This window comes from Cyanistes caeruleus, chromosome 13 (assembly GCF_971803275.1).
Source record: "Cyanistes caeruleus chromosome 13, bCyaCae1.hap1.1, whole genome shotgun sequence".
Lineage (NCBI taxonomy): Eukaryota > Metazoa > Chordata > Aves > Passeriformes > Paridae > Cyanistes > Cyanistes caeruleus.
The window spans coordinates 8131025-8158868 of NC_141713.1; the positions used below are offsets into that span (position 1 = coordinate 8131025).

At 43.0% G+C, this 27844-nt stretch overlaps 1 protein-coding gene and 1 long non-coding RNA gene across 3 annotated transcripts; both read right to left on the reverse strand.

Moving 5' to 3' along the window:
- Positions 1–3062: 3062 nt before the first annotated feature.
- MTHFS (methenyltetrahydrofolate synthetase) lies at positions 3063–27166 on the reverse strand. Of its 2 annotated transcripts, none has more exons than XM_086848852.1 (3): positions 27005–27166; positions 22914–23178; positions 3063–4372 (listed from the first exon to the last, which is right to left on the reverse strand). In XM_086848852.1, the coding sequence occupies exons 1-3, from the start codon at positions 27116–27118 to the stop codon at positions 4149–4151; spliced, it is 603 nt and encodes a 200-aa protein (XP_086704978.1). In that variant the 5' UTR covers positions 27119–27166; the 3' UTR covers positions 3063–4148. The 2 variants fall into 2 exon arrangements, with proteins under 2 accessions (XP_086704978.1, XP_023789666.1); XM_023933898.2 differs by lacking the exon at positions 27005–27166 and adding an exon at positions 23939–24001.
- LOC147650682 (uncharacterized) lies at positions 17178–18532 on the reverse strand. Its single transcript, XR_015275769.1, has 2 exons — positions 18404–18532; positions 17178–18310 (listed from the first exon to the last, which is right to left on the reverse strand). It is a non-coding gene; the product is annotated as an uncharacterized LOC147650682 (long non-coding RNA).
- Positions 27167–27844: the final 678 nt, after the last annotated feature.

The following is a 27844-nucleotide window of genomic DNA, read 5'->3' on the forward strand; positions in this document are numbered from 1 at the left end:
AGATAGAGTATTTCTGGCTGCCTTATGCCTTAGCAAACAGATATTAGATAATGCCTCCTTCTTGGCCAAGCAATGAGTCAGTGGTTGAGATGAAGGGGGAGCTTTCTTGACTTCCATTCTCCACATCTGACCAGAGATCACCCCAGCTGTCTACACCCACATTTGAAAAGGTTTGAAAAGGTCACAACATCTGCATGTCCCTCAGCACCAAGGGACACACTCAGACCACCTTCCACTAAGGGTTAACCAGACTATTTTGAGAAAAATGTACTAGATGGTGAGAGAGTGATGGAAAACTCAGACTGCCCCAGCATCCTCTTATTCTGCCCCTCCATCATCTCTCATCTTGCATCTCCCTCTGTTAGGGCTTAGAATCATGGACTCATAGAATCGTTCAGGTTGGAAAAGACCTGTTAGATCATCAAGTCCAACCAGTTTCCTCTGTACCCTATGGAAAAGCCCACAGAAGTCAGTTCCCTTCCCACAAAGGAAATGGCCATGAGGCACTGCCAGATCTGGGCTCATACTAAGCCTTCTGAGACCAGTGGGAATACTGGACAAAACCAGCAATTGTATTTTCTATGCACGGACTTTTTGGTGCTTTCCGTATGATTTTTAAACCATGAGTAAATGTCAGCTTTCAAAGATTTGTCCTATATTTGAACCTTGCTCACAGTCACCCACTTGCTTAGCTGTAAACATGATTTTAACAAAGCCATTTCAACATCTTAGTTAATTTGGTTATGAGGCCTTTCTCTTCCAGAGTGTGTAATTAAACTAAAAGAGCCTGGAAAAGTCCCTTACAGTAAATAATTTACAAGTTCCTCCCTGGGGACATTTTTTAATTATAACTCCACTGGTCAGATCTTACTGAATAGTCTGAGATAGCACTCCCCGCTGAGATGCTGCAATATAATTAACTTATTCCTTTGGTAATGGTGTTTTTCCTTAGTCTATCTATTTCTTATGCAGGGCAGGCAGATTTGTTTATAAACAAAGTGGAGATTGATGGACGCTTTGTCATGAGAATAGCAATAATGGCAATCGCTGCTCCAGACGGGGGCATGTCCATTTGAGGAAAGATGATACTGTTTTGAAGCAATTTTTATAAATCCTACCCTGACAATCCAGCATGGAGAGATACAAGAGAGCAACCAGACAGCCCCTATTCCTCTCCGTCTTGGCAGCCTGCCTCGCTCCCCGAGTGCCACTTCATGCATAGCAAACGTAAATAATCCTGACGCGCTTCCCACCCCCCTAACCTCTGTGCTTCAGGAACACTGCTATATACTATCAAGCTGACAGTGATTTCATGTTCCGTGGCAAAAAGAAAAACCCTGAGCGACAGCAGCAAGGCTGGGGATGCCAAATGAAAACTGTCACATTTATTTAGCTCCGTGATTCTCAAGACAATATACATAAATATCGTTTTACTATCCCCACCAGCTAAATGTTAAGAGCTATCTGCATCAGCCAGGGTCCTGCAGCTCCCCTGTAGGAGAGCAGTCTGTAATGATCAACTCCAGACTCAGGAGGGGCTGGCAAGGAACAAAGCACCAGCTCCTCTTGTTCCCAATGATACAGTACATTAAACAGTCTCCTCATCCTTTCCCACTGCAGCCGTAGCCACAAGGGCAGTTTGGAGTGGAAGTGGCAGAGAATGGCTACACAAGGTACCAAAAAGTGATCTGAGACATAAGAAGTTTGGGGACACTCATTGCCTCAAGTCTTGAAAACCTTCAAAGCTTGCTTGCTTTTTCTACACCAATTAGTTCCAGCAACTCCAGTGAGCCCACAAGGACAAAGCTTGGAGCCTAACTGCGGCTGTGCTGGATGAGGGCTTGTATTTTGCATCCAAAATCTTGCCTTTCATTTCCCCCCTCCTATTTTGAACTCTCACACAACAAAACCAAGTCCTTGTCTCTCAGCCCTTTGTTTCTATACAGCTGCTAGTGCTGGCTCTGAAGCCTCTTCCCCATATGCTGGCCTTTCTGTACAAAGTTGTTCACCTGGTATCATCTGTAGTGAAATACCTACAAGCCAAGCAGCCCTTATTCCAGTGAATAAATCAAAGTTCAGACAGCAAGATCAAAAGCTGAGCCAAAGGGCCACACAGTGTTGGAGCTAATACATGCACTTAAAACATGAATCAGACGCAGGTTCCAGGTTTCTGCTGTGACAAGCACTGGCCTCAGCGTGGCTCTGTTGATGTTGGTGGCAGGCTGTGCCATATGGCAGTGCTGAGCCTAATGTGGTAGGTGAACTCAAGCAGCTTTGCAGACAAAGCCAGGAACAGGCCTGCCACACACGAACCCTGCCCATTGTTTCATTTTGGTGGTCACCATATGCTAACGGAAGTTCAGAAATGAAGAAGGGATTAAAATCCCGACATGACAGAGATTGGAAAAAAAAAGTCTTATTTTCTCATCACTTTTATTCCCCAAAGGCCTGGAATGGCAGGACTCTGTCTCCCTCATGTGAGGCAGTACAGCTGGCAGTACTCAGAGCTGAGAGGACCTGAGGGACACACCAACAACTGCACCAGCACCGATGCTGCCACCTCAATTTCTGCTTGCACCACCCTTTGTGCACCCATGGACACAGCTCTCATTTGCAGGATGATAAGGAAGGGATGGAAGGCCAGCTCTGATCACCAGTGGTTTTTTAAGCAGCCCATATTGCAAAGGGCTAGCAGCTGCCTTGCCCAGGCTGCAGCTTTCCTGAACACTTGGGTGGGTGCACAGCAGGCCAACACCAGAGTGATCTTCAGCCCGGCCAGATGGACCTTGGTTAAGGATGGATGAAGCACCAGGGAGCACAGGCCAGAGAGATCTCAGTTGCTAAGCTTATGTTCACCCCAGAGCCAGAGGGTTTAAATAGCTCCTGGATTAGCAGAATGGAAACAGCACTGAATACAAGCACTCTGAGAAGAAAAGGTTCACAGCTGCTGCAGGCATGGCTTTGTTCACAAAACCAGTTGTTATTGAGGAAGCCTTAAGGTCATTCCACTCTGGAGTTCATCCTTGAGAATTTATGGATTTTTTAATGATGACACAGAGCAGTTTGGTGAAAATAAACGCACTGATTTATTGATTGAGGGAAGAGTTAAACATGCATAGAAAAGGTGAAGTTGCATTGAAGAAGGAACACAATATTCTGACAGTTTGATTGATCCTGATTAGAAAGATTGTGTTCTTATACTACAAGGACAGTGCAGAGGAAACTCACTATCTTCCTCTGGATTTCCATGATTGTCTGGAGAAGCAGAGAACAACCAATCTTCCACCCAAAAATCTATTTCATCCATAAAACCTGCTCTCTGCAATTCTCAGCATCCCTCATTTTTTCACATAGCACCACACAGTATTTTGGGGCATTATGTATGGCTTATCTACAAAATCAAGAGAATTTTAAGTAATTTTGAATATTATTTTACCAAAAAAGAGCTGTCTCCAGATAGAGAACTCCTTGATCACATTTTAAACTACATTACAATCTTGTATTCAGATAAAGGAAAGAACATACCAAAATTATGGACATAAAACTTTTTTTATTAATAGAACAGGTACTCCCTTTATTTTAAGACAACTGCAAGGAGCCAAGTAAACAGTCAAAACTACTGCATACACTAAAATTAAGGCTTTTTTCCCATCACCATTTTTTCCCAGCTTAATCTAAGACATCTCCATCAATTTCTTGTTTTGCTCATGGATGCACACAATATTAAAGTACTAAAAACTTTTACCATTACAAGTATCTAATTCCAGAATGGATCAAGAACTGTTATTACTAGACAGTTCAATTTTAAACCAGAATAATAAAATTGCTAACTATCAAGAAGCTTGTACCTCAAAAATATTATGAGAAGAAATGGTCCTTACTGTAATAAACAGTCACTCATTCTTGTTTGCATTGATTCTAGAATAACAATTCACACATTCAGATATTTGCTAATTAGAAGCAAATCAACACAATCTTCACTACTATTACCACAGTTACACTGTTTTTGGAGGCTGTTTTTTTTCCCAAACACAAATAGTGTATTTTACTGGTCCCAAAGTTGTACATGACAATTAGAAAAAACCATGATTAGTAGATTTGACACCTTTGGTTGCTTGCTCTGGAGGTGAGTTGGTATCGAAACACTTTCAGCAGTCTTCATAAAGGATTTCATCTATTGGAACATCATTTTCTGTCACAGGCACTGATTCACAAATCTGCTCTCTAAAAGCCAAAGCAATCGTGTAAGGCTTTCCACGGGGATGTTTCATACATCTTTCAAGATAGGTATCATAATATCCTTTCCCTCTTCCCAATCTGTTGCCTTTTTTGTCAAACCCAAGGCCTGGCATGAAGATAAGGTCAAGACCTCCTGCAGAAAAATGAAATAAGCATTAGTGGATGCCCTGTGGATTTCCTGATGGCTTGACTACAACCATATAACTTCAGATATTTGCAAGAATGCAAGCTTTGTGTTTTGTAAAATTCTTCCCTTTCTTTGATCAGACGAAAAATACTTTGAATACTAAACCTGTAAATTTACATTTTCATCTTATCAACTGCATACTAGTTCAGCTGAAAAATAATTAGATCTTGAAAAGCTGGATGGGAAAAAACCCTACCTTTTAACAAATTTATTTTATCATTTTAACCCCACACTTCCAAATACAAATGATTATGACTCGAAATCCAGACAAAGACTGAACTCAGGGAAATTAAATGCAGGAGGAATCAGAAAATCAAACGAACTTCAACATCAGACACAAAAATAGAAAAGGAAAGAATGAAAAGAAGACATGTGAGAGAGAGAGGAGACATCTTCTTGACACCACTGTAAGATGCCATGAACCTACTCTTGACCTTCCAGATCCAAAAAGCCTTGAATACAACATATTCTGAAAGTGGTAATTTGCAGTTTAATATCAAGATGAAGATTTGAAGGCTTTTCCCTTTGTGATGTCAGGTTCCTTTTGTCCCGAAGGATTTTCCTTCTTGGCCTCCAGCAATTTTCACTGTTGTTCCAGCAGCACACACAGGCATTTTGCTTCCCTGCCCTAAATATCCCTCCTTCCAGGATTCTTGTGAGATTGCACTTGATTGGAACTCAGAATCAGTTAAAAAAACTGAAAGAAGATGCATAAGCTGCTAATCACCTGGACTGGCTGGTGAAACTCCAACAGAAGACCCCACCAACCAGCTCCAGAGAAAAAGGCAAGAGTTCTTGCTTTGCTCATGCTCTGTGAGGGGATGTGGATCAGCACCATGCCAGGGAGCCAGCTGTTTACACTTGGCTGCACACTTGTTTCAGGAGCTGATTCACATCACTGAAACCCTCTGCCACGAGGAGTGACCACCAGGCAGGGAGGCTGCTGCACATCCCCGTCACTTCTGCAAGGCTGGTATGTTCAGTGTCAGAAGTCTTGCATGGACATCCTCCAAACAAATGAGCTGGACTGGTCTGGGGCTGACTCCTGAGCCACATCCCAAGTGGGGAACATCCCACTTACTCCTTTCACAATGCAAAGAAAGCCTTTTCTTTCTTGCTGCTGTAGCAGACAGACATTTAAGGGGAGAAGGGCAGGGAGTGGAAAGGTAATACAGACTAAAAGACATCTGACACAAGTCTGGAAAGAAAGCAAATAGCAAACTCTGGAAAGAGTCTCAGTCCACTGCTTCTGCCTTCTCACAGGAACAGTGCTTAGCCTTGAGCAGCTTTTCTGTGACCAGACTCTGCTCCTTCACCAGAGCTTGGACCTGGTCAGGTATTTTTCTGCTTTTTCCATGCCCACACCTACTCCTTCCTGCCATTTTGGGCTAAGCTGATTTTACTATATCTGAGGGATGATGCTCACCATTGAAGGAGATGTGTGGGGAGCATTTAGTAGAAAAGCCAGAGCAAAGGAGAGTTTTTCGGTTTAGAGGGAATCCCATCTGGGATCACATATAAACTCCAAACTCTGCTTGGAAGAGCATGCTAACAGCTCACATAAGACCAACTCATTTGTACACACTTCTCAGGCCCCTGGAGATTTCCTTCCACTCTTCATTGTTCAGAGAAGAGTCACTGACATGAACACTCATCCATCATGATCTAATGTCTTAATTAGAACATTGATATAAAATATGCAAGGCAACACAGTGCAAAATGCTTAGAGAACATCAATCTTGCAGTTCCAGCATTGTACAGTCAAGAAGCAGAGCTTTTCTAAGGAGGTCAGGGGGGTAAGGGGAGAGAATTAGCCAAAGGACAGACCATGGAATAATACAGGTTGGATTAAAAAGGGGTCAGGGTGTTTTACCACACTGCAGTCAACTTTTAACACACAGGACAGTGAAATGAGTGAAGCAGCAAATGGCAAACAAAGAGAAAGAGAGGCCCAAAGGCAGAAGTACAGTCTCCCTGAAAAGAGATGCCATTTTCATGGTGCCACCATGTACATCATACAGGACATACCATATCACATGCCCTCAGTTTTCTCTTGTCAATTGTCAGGCCTATGGACTAGAAGCCAGAAACCAGCCCCCTGTTAGCAAGGTCAGGAATAATAGATTCTGCAGGTCAAACCCTCCCCAGGTTACTCCTACTTATTCTCTCCACAACCTGCCTCACATCAGCCTTGTGTAGGTATTCAGGTGGCCCAGAAACCAGTAAGTACCAATCAGTCATGATGCACAGACCTGAACACACTGCCTCATAGTCTGTTTCAGCTGCTTTCACTCCAGGTGCCTCTCAAGACAAAAAGCAGGAAACATTTGCAGTCTGCTGCTGGCAGGAAGAATGCACACAAGGGGCAAATCTGCAGAGCAAAAAGGTGCCATTTCTCCTTACATTTGTGTTAAAGACATGAACAAGACAAGTCAGGGGAAACACTAGGGAAAGACGGAAATGGCAAAAACAGTGAAGGGAAGAAATATATTTTCTGTGGAGTTTAACTGAAAGCATCAGGCACCTCAAGTGAATCTGGATGTATTAAAGCACTGTTTTCCTCTGGGTTCTCTAGAAAAACAGGGATTCTTTTAACAAGTTGGCTCCTCTATAATCATGAGGGGTTTATGCTGAAGAACTCAAACAAGCTTATGCAAATCTCAGTATGAAAAATTATGCTGCAAATACTGTAATAGTTACCCTTATATTTTTCTTCTGTGGAGCACAGCAATACTGACTGCCTTTCTCTGACTCACTACATGTTCTCTGATATCCATGCAACTCAGACTGCACAAGATTTAAGTAAAATGTCTTTCAAGATTTTTGGTAGAAAAAATGACCCAACTAACCCTGCAAGAAGCCCAAGGGCAGCTCAAACAGCATTAGTCCCAAATCTACCATCAGGATCTAGAATGGATGGCAGAGAGCTGCATGGAGTAAATGCTTCTCCAACATAAAACTTGGGGAGCAACAAAACCTCTTGTGGTGTCTGTGGCAGTGTGGGGGAAGAGATGTCACAGGAAAAGAGGTGACACACAGATGTCACCAAGATTGCAGACACTTAAGATTGCTATCAGCACTGAGGGTACATCAACAGGATGGCAGCTGAGGATACGAACATGTCCCTTGTGACATGGGGTCCTCAGGTTGCCCAGCTCTCCCAGCCCTGCAGGACTATTGTCTGCCACTCAGAACTGTGGCTTGCTCTGTCCTCACACCTACTGCCCTTGTTCTTACAGCCCACTGTGTGAAATAGCATCCTTGTCTCTGAGAAGACAGAGCAGGTACTCAAAAATCAAACACCACATCAGGTGTTTTAGTGCCTCATAAAACATGTTAGGGGAAGTCTCCCATTCAACATCTGCCCATCTCCCTGTAATGTCCACTGTCTCCCATGTGTCTGTAGACATTAACTGATGGTTCTTGGATCCCCAAGGGTCCTGTGTCCACACATCAGGAGCCCAGGAAAGTACATCCACAGTCAAGAGTTTTGTTACAGGTGAGCCATGCTTCCCCTAGAAAACTTGCACGTGGTCTGCCAATTGCTGAAAGCTGGAAACACTCTCAAGCAACAACATTTTACTCCAGCTTCTATGTAGAGAATATCCATGGTTCTTGCACATTTTAAGCTACTGGATACACCAGTAAGGTTAGTAATTATGGTGACAGTCACCTAATATTCAACGTATCTATGGCATAAGCTCTTGTGGCTACAGCTCCTCCAACTGTGTAGCACCATGCGTGAAATAACACACCCTGACTTGTCTATCAGTGTGGGCATACAGCCATGCTGACACGGCCACACAGGCTTCGTTTATACTGCTAAATGCAGCACAGCCAGAAAACAAATTGATTTACAGGATCACAGGTGGTCGATACCTTAATTGTCAGCGCAGTGTCTGGCACTGCTGGACCAGGTGACACCCATGACTGCTCCAGGGGACAGGATTGCCATGTGCAGTAAAGACAGAAGGGTACAGGTCTGGCTCCTCCAGACAAACGAAGAGAACCCAGGTTCTGTGTAGTGTGGACAGGACTTATCTGTGCCACTTAGCCCTGTGTTGTCTGGCAGAGTAGATGCAGTCACAGCTTCTGAACTTGTCCTATGGGTGTATGGGCACACTCTGTTTGCACTGACTCCCTTAAATCATGTACACATACATACCTCATGCCACAAAGAAGTGAAATGACTGGCCCAAGGACTCAAAAAATGTGTGGCAAAGCTGCATTCAAGAGGCAGGTGTGCAAGCTGTACATGCCCTGACTTAGGCAGCAAACCAAAGCATTAGCATCCCCTCTCAGTGTTTTAAATAAGAATACATAGTTTCGTTTCCTCTAGGCAGCCACAGTGAACCTCAGTTTGGCAGTGCATTTCTCATTACCTTTCATGATGGTATCAGGTTTGATTTGTTCCCCAGGGAAAGATTTTCTCCTTGCACCTCATTACCTCTCTTCTCCTTAATCTGATGTTCCTATTTGAAATGCCAGCCGGCATTTTCAGAAGTGTTCTTGACAATGGTTAATTATAGAAGGGCCCGTCAAACTGCACAGATACAGGTCATGTACAGACTGCTGGGGACTTGTTCTGCCCTCAGAAGGAGCAGCCAGCACAGCCTCTCTCCTCCCAGGTTGGAAGGGGCTCCACTAGCCTGTTGTCACCTGCTGTGTGGGGTCACTCATCTCCCTCTGCACAGCTTGACAGTCCTAATGGAAGCTGAAACTGAAATACTCTGTCATCCCAACTTCTCATTCCTTGCTGCCACTTGCTTTGTGGGCACAGCAAAGCACCTGGGACCCATCAAAGTGGGAGCTAGGACTCTTTTGATCATCTCCTCAAAAGCAGTGACAAGATGGGGCAGAGGCCGAGCTGCAGCAAGTCCTGTGTGCCTGTGAAGAATGGCAGTGTGCTCACATGAACCATGCTCACAGCACAGACACTGTCTGAGCCTACAAGAGGTCAACAGTGATCAGCTCTGTGTCACTGCTGCTGCTCCTCACAGCAGCAGCTGTGCAGTCTGGGCTTCCCCTGAAGCACAGGAGTTTGTGCATTGCTTACTCCATCACCACAAGGATGGCTGGATCCTCACAATCTGACACCTCAGGCAAGAATGAGTTTCCAGTTTGTTGGAAATGAGGTTTTGTTCCACACACACCTCACTCACGTGTTGCTCAAATGTAAATGATTACATAAGGTGCAGGAGCAGAATAATCAGGCCAAGAACAGTTTTCTGTTTAAAGGAAAAGAGTGTTCATGTTGCTATGCACACCCTAAACAATGTCAGATCTGTGCAAAACCACTGCTGAGCTCACAAGTAATTGAAAGCTGTTGATTACAAGGAATGAAAACTTTGGTCCTTTTCTGACCTAGAAAGGACCACAGTGGATTAAAAGGCAAACCCTGTTTCAGGAAAACCTTACTTTTCAGAATGAAAAGAGTGCAATAACCATCTGCTGCCTCTGTATCTGCTACTCCAGCAGAGAGGAAAAAAATAACCACTTGATCCTAATATCTAAGTATTAGTCTTGGTGACACCCAGGGTATGAGCCAATGAATCGGAGTAAGAAATTTCTAATTAATGAGGGAGTCATCACTATAACTTTAATTACTGTCAGCATTAGCACAGTTAGGCCTTTTGGGTAGGTGTTTGCTTTCAACACATACCCTGTAGGGCACAGATCATGATCTTGTTCTCTATTTACACAGCACCTAACACTGTGGTCTGAGCTAATCAGCAGATCACAAGGAAAACAACTCCAAAAAACAATTTCACTTATGCTGCAGCAAAACAAATGCCTTTCCCTTTATGGTTTCTCCAAGAACACCCTGGGTGCCCCAGCACCACTCCTGAGGTTACCAACGCTTACAGTTTCCTTCCAGATAAAAAGGTTTCTGCCCTTTGGAAAAAACCTGCCCTTGGTTTCAAGCACAGCATCTCTGCTCTTACACGTCTCTTGGTATAAGATCAAAAAGGGAAATGCCAGATCTGCTCACAACAGACCTGATCCAGATCCTGCCAAGGTGCATGGCTCCTAAAGGGCTGGGATTGCTTCCAGAGGAATCAAGCTCTTTTCCCCACAAACCTCTGGAAAAGACAGACACTGTTATATGCCCAAGGAGACAAAAACATTATCCTTTGCTGCAACCCATACACATTTGAGAAAAAGGCATTTATCTAAAGCCAATGAGGTGCACATCCAGTAACACAGAGGACTGCAGACATAAACAGCAACATTGCTTGCCTTGACCCCAGCCAGTCCGCTAAAATAGAAATCCAGTCCCTTAAAAATAAAGCTTTTAACTTTTAACTGATAATTCTTATTTAGTTACATGATACCTTGTCAGAAGTTCAGTGCAAATTCACAGATTATTCACAATATGTGGTGTTGGCTGTTCATAAAAAGCTCTCCTCAAGTGCTCACTCTGTAGCCTCCTTAAGATCCCAAACAGATACCTAACAGGACTGAAAGTTCTGTTTCATATTAAAGTAAAAAAACCAGACCATTTTATACTGGAGTCAGTAGCTTTTCTTCCAGGTGCCTCCCCTGTAAGAACACCTTTAATTGTGCACTACCACATCACTTCAGCAGGACATACTGCTTTCTACCTATTCACAGACACCTGTTGTCACAGAAATACAGAATACTCTGAGTTGGAAGGGACCCACAAGGATTATTGAGCCAATTCTTAAGTGAGCAGCCCACACAGGGATTGAACATCACAGCCACCATGCTCTGACCAACCGAGCTCATCTCAGTGTTGCTTCAGAAGGAGCCAGAGAGACACTCACTTCAACCCAGCACAGGAATCAAAAGTCAAAGTATCACATCCAAATCTCACAGGTTCCATCCACAGCCTCCTGCTATGGGACACACCATTAAATCCTCAAAGCCTCAACTCTTCCAGGGAGAAATGCTCTTAAAAACAGGGGTAATTGCTTCATTTTCATTCTTGTGTATGGGAACCACAGGCACTAGGAAAGCTTTGTCTCCTTTTGTCCTCTAAAGAACATTTTGCCCGTAACCCACCTTTCACAGCCATACAGATGCCAAGCAAACTATCTCCTCTGCAATCCTGGTGCCCCAGCTGCTGGCATGACAGCGACAGCTTCTGTTATTACTTCAATAAAATATTTTGCAGAAAATAGAACCATCAGCAGAATCTACAAACAAGCACTGAGCAACTCAGCGTTTATCTGTCTACTCATCCATGTCAGTGCTTTGTGTCAGCATGAAACATTGGTCTTCACAGTTCACACTTGCCCTGCTGAACTACAGCGTAATAAAATATTTATCCGCCTCCCTGAGAAGCTACATGATAGCCATCAGTCATAAAGGTTTAAAACAACTGAGTGGCAGCCACTCGCCTGTTATTAAACCTCAAAAACATATAATAAAACTGCTTGATCAGTTCCTCTGCTACTGAGCTGTGCTCAAGTAAACATCTCTGGTTTTGAATTAGTTTTAACCAAAATCTTGCAGGTTTAGTGCCAATGCATCTGAAAAGATAAGTGTGCTGCACAACATCAGCTGTACTTTGTTAGCCCTGTTCAAACAAACCTATTTCTGCTCCACATAAATATCCTTTCATGTTTCACCAGAGAAGCTACTATACAAGGCTAACACTTGTGTTTCTGGCTGGTTTCACAATGTGGAAATGCTGTGTGAGGCTATAATCATCACACTCATTTCCCCTGAGGTTTGACTTACAGTAAGATGGGGACTAGAGTCTCATTTTCAGAGTTCCACCTAAAAGAAAATTTGAAAAGTATTTTTCTATTTCACTATTATTCATCGAGCCTGCATAAGCCCTGTAACTATAACATGATCACTCAATGCCACCCACAAAATGTTTGGTTTTGCAAATTCAGAGCAAAGGAAAAAATAGCTTAGGACTTCTCAGTTATCAGTCTGTGAAAAATGACTTAATCTGTTTCTGATATTCATATATGTGAGCACAGTCTGAATGGGAAAACATGGGCAATCAAAAATGTTTAGTTCCAAGGCTTGCACCTGGATTCTTCTGTGATTTTAAAACACCAAAATACTCTGAAACCAGATGTACCAAGAAGCAATTGCAAAGAGAGGAGAAATGGCATTACAGCCACTTTACAGCACATCAACATATCTTGTTAAATCAGCAAATGCTGACTGCAAATCTGCTACTTTAGAGAAACTCACAAGGCATAGATGCTTGAACTGTTTATGTGGGGATACTGCTGCAGCCTAAAATACCTAAGCCTAATCTTTGTGTATCTTCATGTGTTTTTATGGGAATTTCTCTATAGTCTTATCAGCTATACTTCCATGGTGTTTTCCTGAGCATTCATTTAAATACTACCACTGAATACACGTGCATGTCTTCACTCTTGGTCCTCTTTTGCATACTGCTGTCTGGGTATTTTTAAGTCAAAGTAAGACAGAGGTGAATCATCTGGGGTTTTTTTGATACTTTATGCATCACTATCAATATTTCCAATACCTTTTGACTCACTCAGCAGATATCCTATCATAAAATACACAGAATTGCTCACGAAATATAAACAGCTAAGACAACAACTTCCAAGTGAGTGCATAAACCTGGCTCCTGTAAGGAGTGACACCACTTGATGGGAATATCAGTCTGCTTACAGGCAGGGTTTATTGTACATGCAGAGTCAGCTGGTTGGGAGCTGGTGGCACCTTCACAGTTGCTGTAAAATGTGTTAACACCACAGCAGCTGAGAAATCCTGCTTCTTCCATCACAAGATTTTCTTTTATCTTTTAAAGCTTGCACAGTTTAAAAAATCCAGTTCTCCCCGGAATCCTATACCTCCCTCACTTCACTCCCTGATTTTTATGGGAAATTAGGCTGGAGCATTTGTTCTCCTGCGTGTGTGAGTGCAATGCCTAGATGAGATTTTAATTATAGGAAAACAGACAAAATGACAGCAATGTTCCATGGCAAATGTATGGAATGCTGACACCTGCCGGCAAAAGGTTTCATGTCACTCCTGGACAGGAATCTGCCCTCATCTACATCCCAAAAACTCATTGCCACCTCACATGCACAACAGCCAGCCCAAGCAGGGACTGAGTTCAGCATAAGATCAGCCATGAAGATCCAGAGCTATCTTTACACCATGAAACAGCAGCATGAGTCTCCTGCTCCATGGAAGCCAGTGGCTCTGGGCCAGTCCAAGGAGTTTCCCACCATCCAGGGGAAAAACTGTGTATTTTGAATCTCAGCAAAACCAGCAGGGATTAAGTGTGCCAGAAAAACAAATCTTTTGTAGCTGGAAAAGTGCTGACCTGATTTAAGAGCCCACTAAGCTGGCAGAACACCAATCCTAGGAAAAAGAAAGGGAAAAAAAGTGACAAATTTCTGCCAGATTCATGAACTGAATCTGCTCAGCAACAAGTACCAGGGATGGTACCTGGGATGAGGGGATGAGGGGAGCACAGAGATGGGCACAAGGAAAAGGCATCAGGACTGTCCCCTCTGACACCAGGCAGCTGTAAGGAGGCTCAGTTTTCTCACCAAACCAAATCTTCAACCCGAATTCCCCACACAGGTGGGCAGCAGGGAAAAGCTTCCTCCTGTTCCCCAAATTATGTGCACAAAGGCACAGAGATGAGCTTGGTGCTGGGTCTTCCTTTTCAAAACATGAAAATAAAGGGAGACAAAGATGTCTGTTTGGATTAATTACTGCAGCCAGAGATACTTGCATATTGACATTTCCCCTGCATGCGTTGTTGTACAGACTCCTGCCACACTCCAGAAATGAATTTCACCTCTTATCTGCCTTTCAAAGACTCCTGTCTCTAGGAAACTGTATAAAAAAAAAATGACAAAGCTACTGTTCACACTCACGGGAGCAAAATTAGCCCTCTTTGAAACAAAACCCTCGAGAGCCACTTGCAATGACTTCAAGGCCCTTGCCCATGTTGCTTTCACTTCTCTTCAGACTTTAATTGATCACAGCAGAAGTAATCTTTTCAGTTGTTTTGATGAGTTTTCTGCAAGAAGGCAAACGTGGATGAGACACTTAAGATGATTACAAGGAAAAACACTCTTTTAAAGCCTTAATGAACTTTATGAAAGCAAAAAGCTGTAGTGTTCCAGAGCTCTCAGCCTTTCAGGTTCACTGCAGGACACCCTGGCACGGGTGGCATTAAAATTAAACCACACAGCGCTTGTGGTTTAGTGTGCACGAGGGAAATTCAGGACATAAGGACACCAAAGGACATTACAAAGCAACACCATATAAACACATATGAACTTCTGCATTTCAGAGTGTTTTTCCAAATGCCTTTAAAAAAAAAGTCTCTGTATCATACCTGTTTCTGATAAGAAGCACTGGGAGAAACTCAGCTGAAAGTTTCTGCCTTCACTTAGCAAATTAAGTGCTGACTATTGAGCTGTTTCAGAGAGTTCTGGAAGCTGGTGCAGACCTCAAGGGAAGGGCTGAGAGCAGCTGCAGGGGAGAGTGTCCCAAGTGCTGGGATGGCGTCACACATCTTTTAGCTGAAGGCTGGGACGTAGAAACACCCCAAGGGAAACTTGCTGTCTCTCCAAGAAATCATTTTCCTAGATCTACCTGCTAAGGAACAAGCTAGGTGGAATAATATACAATTATTTTATAGATCTTTACTAGTGGAACAGGGCCTTTTGTAATTATTTTGTAATGATGTGTCATTGTGGAACACTGGTGTGGAAAGCAGTAGGACATCTGTCCAGTGAGCTGATTTGAAGAGCAGTGTTATGGTATATACAAAAGAATTAACATCTCCAGTGCTACTACACATATTTCACAGCATTTCTTTACCTGGACATAAAATTTTCTCCCAGGCATCTTTCTTTTTCCAGAATAACATCAGAGAGATTGTGAAGGTTGAAAGAGCAATGGCTGGAACTCCTACAGAAAAGCTTCTCTACCAGAAAAATAAAGCAGCCAAAGTTTGATAGAAAATAATACAATAGATATAGTACAGGTGTAACTAAACAATGAATAATAAAAAGAATATAACTCAAACATCCTTATTTACTTCTCATCATAGAAAAATGAAGTATCTCTTGAACTGAAAGCAGCAAATTTAAAATGAATACAAGGAACATAATATTTCACATGTCACAGGAGCATAATATAATATTAACATAATATAGAACATAATATTTCACATTAGAACTAACTAACCAGTACAACTCACAGCTGTCAGAAGGCAGCAGAGCCAAGGGCTTAATACAAATAAAATTAGATGCTTAGAGGAATGCTCCAAATGCCTGCTGGTAAGAGAAACCAGAACCTGTTTGTAAGGCAATAATCTGGGGTCTGAAGCTGCAGAGGTGGGAAGATCCTTCAGTTCTTGCTACACAGCTACAAGTTGTGAGATTTCCTGGCTCTTGTAAAACATCTGATGCTGTATTGCATGTCCAGATCCTGCACTGCAAGGGGAAGGATCCTCTCTCCACAGCAAGATTCATGACTGGAATGCTAATGCCTCATTTGCACTGAATTTTGTTCTTCTTTTGCATATCAAAAATACTATGGATCATTGTCTCCAAACAGAAGTTCATTCCAAACTTTAAATCATTTCATTAAAAAATAAATTACATTAGCAGCTAAGCCTCGATTTTCAATTTTGTATTGTGCCATGCTCTCAGGTTTTCTTTTTATGACCAGTGTAAAAAAGATTTTAAATTATAATCTATCCCTTGACATATTTTGTACTGCAAGTTTTAATCAAGTCTCCCAGAGGGAAAGAAAATCTAATAGTACCTTCAATCACTTTACAATCTTGTTTGGGGTATTTTTTTTAATTTTTTTTTTCTTAAGCAGAAACATTTAACATCTCTGCTTTTCACATACCCATATTTCATTTAGTCCTGAGACATTCCTATCTGCATATAGCTCATTTAAATATTCCCAGTTACTTCTGAGCATTATTTACTACATATTTTTTCAGAATGATTAGCATCATTTTGTATGGTCCCATTATGCCTTCATGGACAGCTGTACAACATCTAATGCAGCTGAAGTAGGATATTAGACCTTCCCTATGCCTCAAGCCATAGCATATTCTACTCACAAGTGTTTTTTATTTCTAAACACTAATGTGCCTCATCTTTCAAAATCCTCTCACTTTTGGTGCATTTTTTTGGGGTGGGAGGGGGAGGAACCCATTATCTTTTTTTAAAATCCCATTTTATTTTGCTGTTCTAAGTCAAACCTATTCCTCTTAAGATTGTGCTGCCATAAATTCAGTCACACTTCTGAAGAACTGTGCTAAAATTTGGAATAACTAAGAATACTGATGGCATCACAAGGCCATCAGTCCTGGCAGCAAATGCAGAATCTTTGAATGCATGAATAAATAGCAGGAATCTAAAGACAGGTGAAAAAGAGTTTCTGCAGACAAAAATGCTTCTGCAGGGCAAATCCTGATGGCAAAATTTCAAATAGGGTTAATGGTCACTCAGGAGTCATTTCAAACTACTTGAGGTTTGGAACTGTAGCCCAGAGGAAGCCAGCAGTTTCCTTGCAAGAGAATCATGTTTGCTGGTGTAAGCAGCCCTTATAAACCAAATACCCCCACACAGGTAAGCTGCCCCTGTCTGTTTCTGCTACCAGCAGGTTGTTGTAATTTATGCTACAGCAAGTCTCACAGTGTTCTGGAAGTTAAAAGGGCAGAAAGATAAAACTACCTTAACCTTAAAAGCCAACATTCAAAAGGTTATGTGAAAATAGAGCTGCAATAAGTTGCTGCTAGACATATTTTAGTATTTCCTTATTTTATTTAAAATTCAGATATTTTCTTTTTATTCATAATAAATTTTTTACCGTTATTGAAAGCATGGATTATCTAGTTAATATTTCATTAATTATCTTGAAGTTACAACACAAATGCTGTAATCAGTAGGCCACTGAAGCTTTCAGTGCTGAAAATGCCAGAAGTCTCCAAACTAAATTAGAAAATACAACTTAAGTTCTAATACATTAATTTCTTTAACCACAAATGCATTATGCTGTAGTTGAGTAATAGCAGATTATTCAGCATTCCCCATTGTATGTAAGATGCTATATTGTCAAATGCTGATGTTTTTCAGCCTGGGTACTTATGCCAAACTGAGCTGGGGGCAGGGGGTTATGTTTGTTTTATTCTCACAAAATGGTTCACTGGTTTCCAAGATCAAAGCTAGTTAAAAAAAAAAAAAAAAAAAAGAAAAAAGAAAAAAGAGAAAAAAGAAAAAAGAAAAAAGAAAGGGAGAGAAACTCTGTTGCTCCATGCCTTGTAGCAAGAACTTGAAATCTTGCTTGTAGTTCCTTCAGTGGTGATGATGTGGCTTTAGCCCTGTTCAAACCCATTTGTGCCATGCTTATGCAATGCTGCAAGTGTCTGTAAAGCTGCCATTGGTACATGGCTTAGGTACATTGGCTTAGGAGAGAAGTGTCAGGATGAATTCTGGGGCTCTCTGAAGATGCTCCCCTTCCTGTACCACTGCTGGACTCACATCTGCACGGGTGGTCCCACGACTCTCTCAAGGAACCTGTCCAGGATGTTCCCTCCATCCTGGCTCCTCATTCCCTCCTCCCCACACACATGGCCACAGGGCAATCTGGATCCTCATCTGGGTTCAAAAAAATCCCAGCGAAAACAGGAGAGGGAAAAGAAGGGAAATAATCTTCACCCAGAGCAGCAGGTTGATGCAGCTCACCAGAGAGAGGCAGGAATAGGCTGAAAACATAAGGAGGGAAAGCTCCTTAGGCTGGCATTGGTATACAGATGGAGGACATGGAGCTGCAGGCTCAGCTCCTCCTGCCAGACCCATCTCAGCTGTGAGGACTCCGAAGGACTTTGATTTCACTGGCTGCTCCTATTCCTACTGCCTGGGGCGAGACTGGGAACTGAAATATGGAAGGAAATGATGACTGATGTTTCACTGAGACTTTTTTTTGGCATGACACCCATTTTCACAGCCCTCACCACCAGCTTCTTACCAGCCCTTCAGTTGCATCAGTCTAAACCTGTGTGGTGGTTCTGTCTGAGAAGAGACTTCTGCTGGTGCTGGGTTGCTCCCAACCAAAACTGGTTTCCCAGTATAGGTCCCAAAGTGGCTGCAGCACCATCTGTGCTGGCACAGGAGAGGAAGGGTGGGGAACAAGAGGAGAAAGGGCAGCAGCTTATTTAATCAGGCACTGCCCAAAAGAAACAATCACAAAACACTATCTTTTGTACTATTTAGTAGAACAAGTGCTATTAAACAGTGAAGTTTTTCTAAGCCAAGGAAAAAGAGAAAGAAGCCAGCACAGTGAAGAAGGAAATGAGTAAACTGGGACAGAGATTCTTGTATGTCTGGAAGCAGACAAGTGAAAGAAGACAAAACACATGATCTCTTCCCTTTTGGCAGAGCCAAGCTATTTATGCTGGCCCAGCTGCCCCTGAAATGACAGGCTGGGACTGAGAGCAGGAGGAAATGGGGAATACAGTAAGAAAGGCCAGAGAAGGACACTTGAGGAGGAAGTTTCAGAGAGGCCGGGCAAAGAGCAAAAAGATGGAAAGGGACATTATGGTGGTAGAGGAATTAAAGCTTGGAAAAGGAGGTCTAGTTCAAGGCTGAGACAAATCTGGGAAATTATTGTTTTGGAGGGGGCAGAGAAAAAAACTGAATGTTGGAAAAACAAGCAAAAGAATCTGTATTCACTGCACAACTCCAGCAGCAACAGGATCCTGAGCCTCTGCTGCTTCTCCATTCTCCAAATACCACTTAATGTCTTGAAGTCACTGAATGGTGTAGTGATGAAGAGCCCATACAGAAATGCAGATCTCCATCCCAAGGTTTGAATAACGCACAGCGAAGAGCCCTGCAGCTCTAACCTGAGCAGGGAGAAAGCAAAGACTGAGCAGATACTCATTAGTGGCAAGTGTTAAAAGCAAGCAGTGTTCATCTTCTGCCTCTTTGAAAGAGCCCAGAACATTTCATCTGGGCTCATCTTTGAGGGAGTTCACACCTGAGGGACAAGGACCATGTAATAATGTACTGAGACACCAAGAAAGAATTGACAGAGATTAAGAGGCTGAATTAAGTCTGTACACATAATCCCATTTCTTCCATTTCTTAGAAAAGCACGTCCCAATCCATTAGAGTAAGCAGATTCAGAGCTGTAATTTCTAATAAGGCTTCATTTTCTGTCCAAGAAAAATGTTTAGGCCAAACCCCCTCTCTCCATCATGCAGATGAATGTTAGAAAAGCTGTTTATAATTTATTGCACACCTTCAGCTACCAGTCAGTAGTTCAGTTATGAACAGTTAAGCATATTTGCTCACGTCCATGCCTTCCAGCTGAGACCACTGGCTGTGTGCCTCCCTTCAAAGAAGCCTCCAAGAATTTTACCATATGGAAACACTCAACCTAGCCTTTTATTTTCTTTCTTTTTTTTTTCTTTTTTTTTTTTTTTTTGTCCTAGTAAGAATAATCTCTTTTTCAGAGGAATAATTTAGGTTTTCCCTCATAGTTCTCAGAGCAGGTCTAAGTAATAATAAATAACATTACAAATGAGAGAACCCATGTCCAGCTCGGTGAATCACAACACCTCCCTAAACCACACTGAAAATGAAGCTGCTGGTGAAGTGTTCTTTAAACTTCTGTAGGAGTAGTGATAAAAAGCAAATAGAGAGTACATTTTTTATCTGATTTACTCCTTCCAAAGTTGTGCAAGGTTTCTACACTTCTGTAAACAAATACTGCAACCTGCCTGAACTTTCATCAGCAATATTACCTTGGGTAAAACCCAGTACCAGTGCACATTAATACCTCTGATGGGCAATGATAAAAATGGGAATTGGTATCTATTAGGAAAATGTACCAGTGGCTTGCCCCAGAAGTTGTCTGTCTTTTCAACAGATATAGCTGGAAACAAACCCAGTCATGCACCTACACACACCCCTACTCCAAAATATCTGAACTTCTTCCACCTTTGTTCTTTCTGTTATTGTGTTCATTTAGCCTAAAGAAAACAACTTTTCATGTGCCAGTGAGTCACCCACATGTGGTAGAGAAGATGACAGACTTTCTCCTACCACAAAAGCAGGGATCCTTGTTTATGCCAACACGGTGTGATGTGAGTACTGCCAAGATGAAAAGAGGTAAACCCTGGTCCAACAGAAAAAAGGATCATCTCCAAAAGGAGGGGCTCGTGTCTATTCAACACTGGCCATGAGTGCTACCAAAGACTGGGAAACTCTATGCAAAAATGATACCCAGTCTTGTATTTGAGCTATTCTTAACAGTAACCATGCTTTAAGGACAGTGTGAATTTAAGCTTTTTGTCATGCCAAATGAATATACTCAGAAATGACATGGCTTATTTATGTACCTGCAGGCTATTTCTTGAAAATTACATACTAATTTATGCCAGCCATGGGAACATTACTAATGTAACACCATGTTATCTCCTTATAACAATGTAAATGCCTCAGATCACCAAAGTATTTGATAACATCTCTGAGATAAACGTGCCATCCATGCATCATTCCAACAATGGAGGACTGATGCAGCAGCAAGGCAATTAACATTCTTGCAAATGTACCAAAGTTCAAAAAATATAATAGGTGATAAAAAAATATAGCAAAAGGCATATAAAGACACATTGAGATGAAGTGTGTGTTTCTGTGAGACAGATTAGGAATGTGTCTGACGCTACAACAGTGGAAAAAAACTAAATTTATTCTCTAATTTACAAAAACTGTTCTAGGATAAAGGACCAAGGTCTGACTTCCAATCCAAATGGCATTATTCCAAAATTACTGTACAAACAGTACAAACAGACTAATATTGAGTTTCAGGCAGAACAAGTCTGACGCAGACACACATCAGTTCTTACAACTGCCCTCCTGCCACCTCTCTGTAGAGCACAGCAGCTCTTCTGACATTGCTCTCTGCCCATAGCCTGGTGCAGAGAAGGAAGCAGCAGCTCCAGAACTAGGCAGGTACCAAAGTGTGTTTCTGCCTTCCCCATCTTCACTGTCTGGCACCCAGGTACATCTCAGTGCACTCTATACCTAGATGTCCTTGCTCCCATCACACCTCAGATTGTGTGTTTACTCTGTGATGTCTGAAACAGACTCCTTAAATTCAATTAACAGAAGCTCATCAGTAGTACAAAAGCTTGTCAAGAATGCCTGAACTAAGCTCAGTCAACAGAACTCTGGATATTGTTTTAGCCTACCTTCCCTAAATCCCACCAATATTTTTTGACAAATGTTAGAAAAATGATGAACAGTGCTAAATATTAAATGTAAAGAAGATGATTGTATGAAGCAGTGAAATCCCTTGCTAGCTAAACTATAGACACAGGAAGGATTCTGAATTAAGGAAGAGGGAATGACTGAAAATACAAGAGAAACAAACATGGTTAAGCATTCTGGGAAAGTACATTGGCATCCCAAGGCAAATACAAGCCCAAGTTCAATCAAACAGAGTCATAGAAATGTTATGTTCCTTTACCAAGCACTAAAAAGCTGGCAAATGTGAGAGAAGTGGAATCTGTTTGCATGGTGAATTTCAACCCGGAGAAAACCTTCCCAGACTGAGGTTTCAAGCACAAGCTCAACATGAGTTTTCCATTAATAAGATTAAACATTCTGCAGATGTTTCGAGAAGATATTAAAGTGTTTACAAAAAAGAATGCAAATAATGAATGCAAAGACACAAAAAGTAAACTTGTTTACAAGTAGGAGCTGGGGAATTTTAGGTTAAGAGAGAGGTTATTTGGGGATCAAAACACAAATACACAAGTTTGATTTTAATGAACTTGTACCTTCTCAGCCCTATGAAGAATCCAGTGTCTGAGACAGCATTATAAGATCAAAATCAAAATATGAGAGAATCACTCTGAAAAAGACTGTAAAATTCATACAGGCCTAGAAAAAAGTCCTTTCATTATCAGTCTAAGGTCTCAGTCCAGAGAGCTGTTCTACAAGGACAGGCTCCATATCAGCACTTTGATTCATCCATGCAACACAATTCACAGGATCAAAGATTTCAGAAAATTCTCAGTCTATGGGCATCACCTGAGAAGCTCCCAACCTTTCAGGCAGCACAAACCAAAGTTCTCAGAGTACATCCTAAACCTGGATCCCCGTGACTTTCAGTGGCTGACTAAGCCACCCCCAGCAAGCCCCTCTCTCTGTTACAAGCCTCTACAGGCTTGAGACTCTCTAAGGCTGGGACTTTGCTGAGGATATTCATGGATCAGACCAAGAAGAAGATTTATCTGGAGAGCTGAGTTTTCTTTCAGTTGGATCAGTGCAGTCTTGTTCCTGTCCTGATGGCATGTCACAGGGGTGGCACAGGGAAGAGAAAAACAGGCGAGAGCAAAGAGCATTTCTCTACAGTGTATAAAACCAAGGTGTAACATTTAACTTCATTCTTGCTATCAGAGTATTTCCTACCAGCCTCCAGGCTACTCCTGCTCAACAATCCCACAATGCAGCAAGAAAATACTCACCGCCAGCAAGAGCTTCTTCTCTTGCAGTGTCATCATCACTGGGCTGAAGAATATTCCAGGATGTCAAAGCAAGTGAAGAAATGTCTTCAGCTGATGATAACTTCAGCATGTCCATGTGATTGCTCTGAGGTTTGTAACGGGGTATGAAACACTCTTTGCCTTGCTTAAAAATGTCCTTAATGATTTCTTCTGTCTGGACTTCATCTGGCATGCTCAGGAAGATTGCAATTCTTTTGGATTCTTGGTACTTGGGATGGGCAATCACCTACATGGGAAATGGATGCAATCGGTTTAGGAAAGTTTTTGGAAAGATCAACTTCCTTTAATTTAACACAAAACTGGAGCAAAATATTCATTGAAAAGGGCAGAGATACAAACTTCGATGCACCATAAACAGAATAAACTGGCTTTGTTGCCTACTCCAACATTTCTCCATCAGCAAAATCAAAACAGGCAAATTTTTCCATCTCGTGAACAAACACTGCAACACAGGTTTGGGCGAGCAAAAAACAATTTGGCAGACAACCTTCCAATCCCCTAAAGATCTGTACCATACAGTGCAGACATCCTCAAATGTCCAACATCACTGCAGAAAGATACAGCAGGCCAGAACTGCCAGCCTATGCAAGCCATGAGGGTTTAGCATTCCTTGTCTTCCATCCTTTTTCCAGGCTGCATCTCTCATCTGGGCCCAGGCAGAACGGGAAGCACCTCACTGATAATAACTCAAAGGAAAATTAGCACCAGAGCAGATGACTGCAGAGCACAAAGTCTTCCATGACCAGGCCCCTCTTTCTTTTGTTAACCTGAATGTCTTCCCTCCAGCAAGATGAGATATATAACTTCAAACATCACCTGCTTCTAACAGGTGATCTTATTACTGCACATTTTTCAGAGCTTGAAGGAAAGATGGCCTTGCTGCTTTTTGCTTTTCATGAGACTCTGTGCTGGGCTTATAAAAGGCTGAATATAATAGGGAAAATAAAAAATGCTTATATGGTGAAAAAGTGTTAGCAGACTCGTACCTCACTTGTCTGCCCATTCCAGACTGAATTCCACATTAAAATTTGAAAGGAAGCTTTTAAAATCTTGTCTTCTCATTCTCTAGTACCCTATGTATTTTGTCACTTACATCTGAACTAAACAAATATAAATGTGTCCCTACTCATTTAAACGTGATTTACTGTTATTCTACACTCTTAAAAAAATCTGTCAAAAATATCAGACAATTGAGAAACTCTCTACTATCTACAGAACAGAGATCACCAGATTCCCTGCTCAATGTTTGTGTAACTGCACGGTAACTCACTCTTCTGAACTTTAGCTTTTGCCCTGGCCTTGTTTTGAGATACAAATGCCCATATCTGAGTCAAGATATGGTTCCCACTATTTTTTTTTTTATTTTCTTTCCATCACAGCAGTTAAAAACCCAGGTGAAATATTCACAAGATGGATATAATTTTGTAAGGGGAAAAAACCTAAAAAACACTCCAGACTAAATGATGGTGCATGTGTTGCTTGGCCACAGAAACATCCTGAAAATTCAAAACCGCATTTTATTTCCTTTTCTATCTGTCTAAGACTACACATTGATTTTTCCACAGGGTTAAGCTCTTAAAATAATAGAATTTTCATGGTAGCTTTTGCTGGAAAAGCAGACTATTTAGTCAAACTGCAGACTCCAGAAAATGGCTGTGGCTCATGTTGAGGGCCTCCAGGGCCAAAACTTTGCATGGGTTTGGTGAAGAGGGAAACTGAGACACTGGGACAGTTCTAGACAAGGGCTGTGTGCTGTGGGCACTACACAGGTCCCATCTGCTCTGATGTATCCAGTAACACATTAATGAGGCTGCAGAGGAAAAAAATGAGGCTGAAGATGTAAATCCACATATGAGTAGGAAGACACAATTTCAGATGTTTTCAGAATTATGTAGATGCTCCTACTATGACTCGGAGAGGTTTCTGAGAAGAATGAAAAAATTTCCACACTTAAAAATATTATCTGCCCTTTGTTCAGCAGCTGATGACACTTTTTTTCAGAATTAGAGCATGCAAATAGCATGACTTTAATCATGAACAGAAGCATTAAAAAAGAATAATCATCCAGAAGCTAATTAAATACTGGTGGCTAGGCTGGCCTGTGAAGCTATTTCACTTTGAATTTAAAGATTATTTTGAAATGAGGTTTTACTACTAAAAATATTACTCAGGTGTTATAAAATAACCTGCTCACTTTTATTAGCTGCAAGCACTGATGTATGTTACAAAGCTACATTTTTGGCTTTATATCATTCCAAATATTTTCTTGGCTTTTTCCAGTGTTTCTCTGTGCCTGTTGTATTACCCACCCCCCATGAGGAAGCTGACTCTACTGTCAGCCACTTGCCCAGAGCCACTCTGTCTCAAGCAAACTCAGGATTTTCAGTTTTTGTCAGATTATTAAAATGGCAAGATAACATCAATTTATGTCATATTTTGTGATGCCTTCTTTTAAGCAAAACCAAGGCTGTGTCTTTCGGTGTGCTCACTAGAAGAAGTGAGTGCTCTGTCGTTGCATTTTTCAGCAGCAGTTGGACAAAGGCGGAGGGCTCCTTAAAATTCAGTACTAAATGGGCTAGGTGCTTAAGGGTTGGCTGAGCACTCTGAATTTTTGAAGAGGATGCATGCCAGTATTTGCTAAAAATTGAGAGATTTTTATAATTTGGATATTGAGAGAGCTAATTTATAAAATTACTAAAATGCAATATCATCACAGAGTAGGGGATATGTTTTTAAAAAGCATTCCCAGTGAAAAAAAGTTATGTAAGTTCCAGTTAAAAGTTCCTACAAACTAAAGTTTCTGTGCTGCTGCATCCCACTCATGAAGTGGCTACACATTAGTAGTAAATGAAGTCTATAAAGTGATTTGAGATCCTCTGGCAGGAAAATAACCATATAAATGTAGATCATCTAGAAGCACCCGCTGGTGCTGCAAAAAAATGAGGACTGTGCTCTATTACATGCAGTGACTGCAAAATAAAATTTTATTATGTTTATTAAAATGATAAAATACATCTATATAAAAACTGTGTAATCCAAACACAAACAGGACATTTTAGAAGTACATACCCATATCACTCTGTGCTAGGATACCAGTTAGACAAACCCTGCTTGATATCTTTTAGAGTGTAAAAATTATATTAGAAATAAAACTGTGTGCAAGAAACACTGCTGGAAGATACAGAAGGGAGATGACAGCGCGTAAAACAAGAGGCCAAATCAGGCAGTGGCTGGGTTTTGAATGTATGGACAGAGCCAGGCTGGTGTGAAATGTCTGAGATGAACATCTGCCAGCACCCCCGAGGAGCTCTGCTTGGGGCGTGTGACAGTCTGCCCCCATTGTCCCCAAAAATCCACGGGTGATGAGTGCCCACCGCCCCAGGGTGAGGTGTCCCCAGCAGCCCAGGGGTGATGAGTGCCCACCGCCCCAAGATGAGGTGTCCCCAACAGCCCAGGGGTGAAGGGTGCTCACCCAGCCAGGGGTGATGCGTGCCCACCGCCCCAAGATGAGGCGTCCCCAGCAGCCCGGGGGTGAAGGGTGCTCACCCGGCCAGGGGTGATGCGTGCCCACCGCCCCAAGGTGAAGTGTCCCCAGCAGCCCAGGGGTGAGGTGTCCCCAGCAGCCCAGGGGTGATGAGTGCCCACCGCCCCATGGTGAAGTGTCCCCAGCAGCCCAGGGGTGAAGGGTGCTCACCCAGCCAGGGGTGATGCGTGCCCACCGCCCCAGGGTGAGGTGTCCCCAGCAGCCCAGGGGTGAGGTGTCCCCAGCAGCCCGGGGGTGATGAGTGCCCACCGCCCCAGGGTGAAGTGTCCCCAGCAGCCCCCGCTTTAGCCGGTGCCACCGGCAGCTCTCGTCACACCGGCGCCACCAGCCCCGCTCCCGGCACTGCCGAGGAAGCGACAGGGACGGCTCCGAGGCGGAGCTCAGCCCCCGCTCGGCGGAAGGGCCCCTGAGTCACGGTTTCGGTCACCGGCGGGGCCTGGAAAGTCCCGGCCGTGCTTCCCGGCGAGCCGGGCCCGGCTCTGGGCCGCGCCCGGGTGTCCGCACCCACCTTGCGCCCGAGCAGGCGGGACTGGCGCTGCTTCTCGGCCGTGCCGAGCGCCCGCAGGCGCTGCCGCAGCTCCGCCCGCAGCTCCCGCTTGGCCGCCCTCAGCGCCGCCGCCATCGCGGCCCGCTCCGCGCGCCCCGTGCGCCCAGTGCGCCGGGCGGGCCCGCGGCAGAGCCGGGCAGGGCCGCGGGGGCGGCCCGGGACCGCCCGGCCGCCGCTCCGAGCGCGGGTGGCACCGGCCCCACCGGCCTGGAGGGTCCCTGCCAACACCAGCCTTTCTATTTAATTTTTTTTTTTTTTTTTTCCCTGGCGGAGATCGCAAAGAATTTCCTCTTCTGTAATTTTGCTGTAGGAAGGGAAAGTACATTTCAGCGGGACGTTTTAGCAGCGTGTGCCGAGCAGTTTCATATCCCTGTAGCGGTGCCTGGGGCTCAGGTGGCCATCGGTGCCCAGCCCAGGAGCTGTGCCCACAGGGAAGCTGTGCCGGCCACGGCCCGAGGGAGGCCTTTGGGTTCCAAAACACTGCCCAGGGAGGTGGTGGAGTTTCCATCCCTGGCGGTGGAGTTTCCATCCCTGGAAGCGTTCAAGTCATGACTGGATGTGGCACTTAGTGCCGTGCTCCAGTTGACAAGATGCTGACCAGTCAAAGGTTGGACTCAATGACCTCAGAAGTTTCTTCTGATTCTGTGATTTTAAGTGCAGAAAGAGACATTTCTATAGGAGAACAGTTTTCATGAATCTCTTCTGTGTGGCTTTTGATGACATCTCAATTTAGCTACTGTGTGCATCGATGAAGTCATCAGCTGTCCCACTGGGCAGCTCTTTGACCTCACCTTTTGCTCT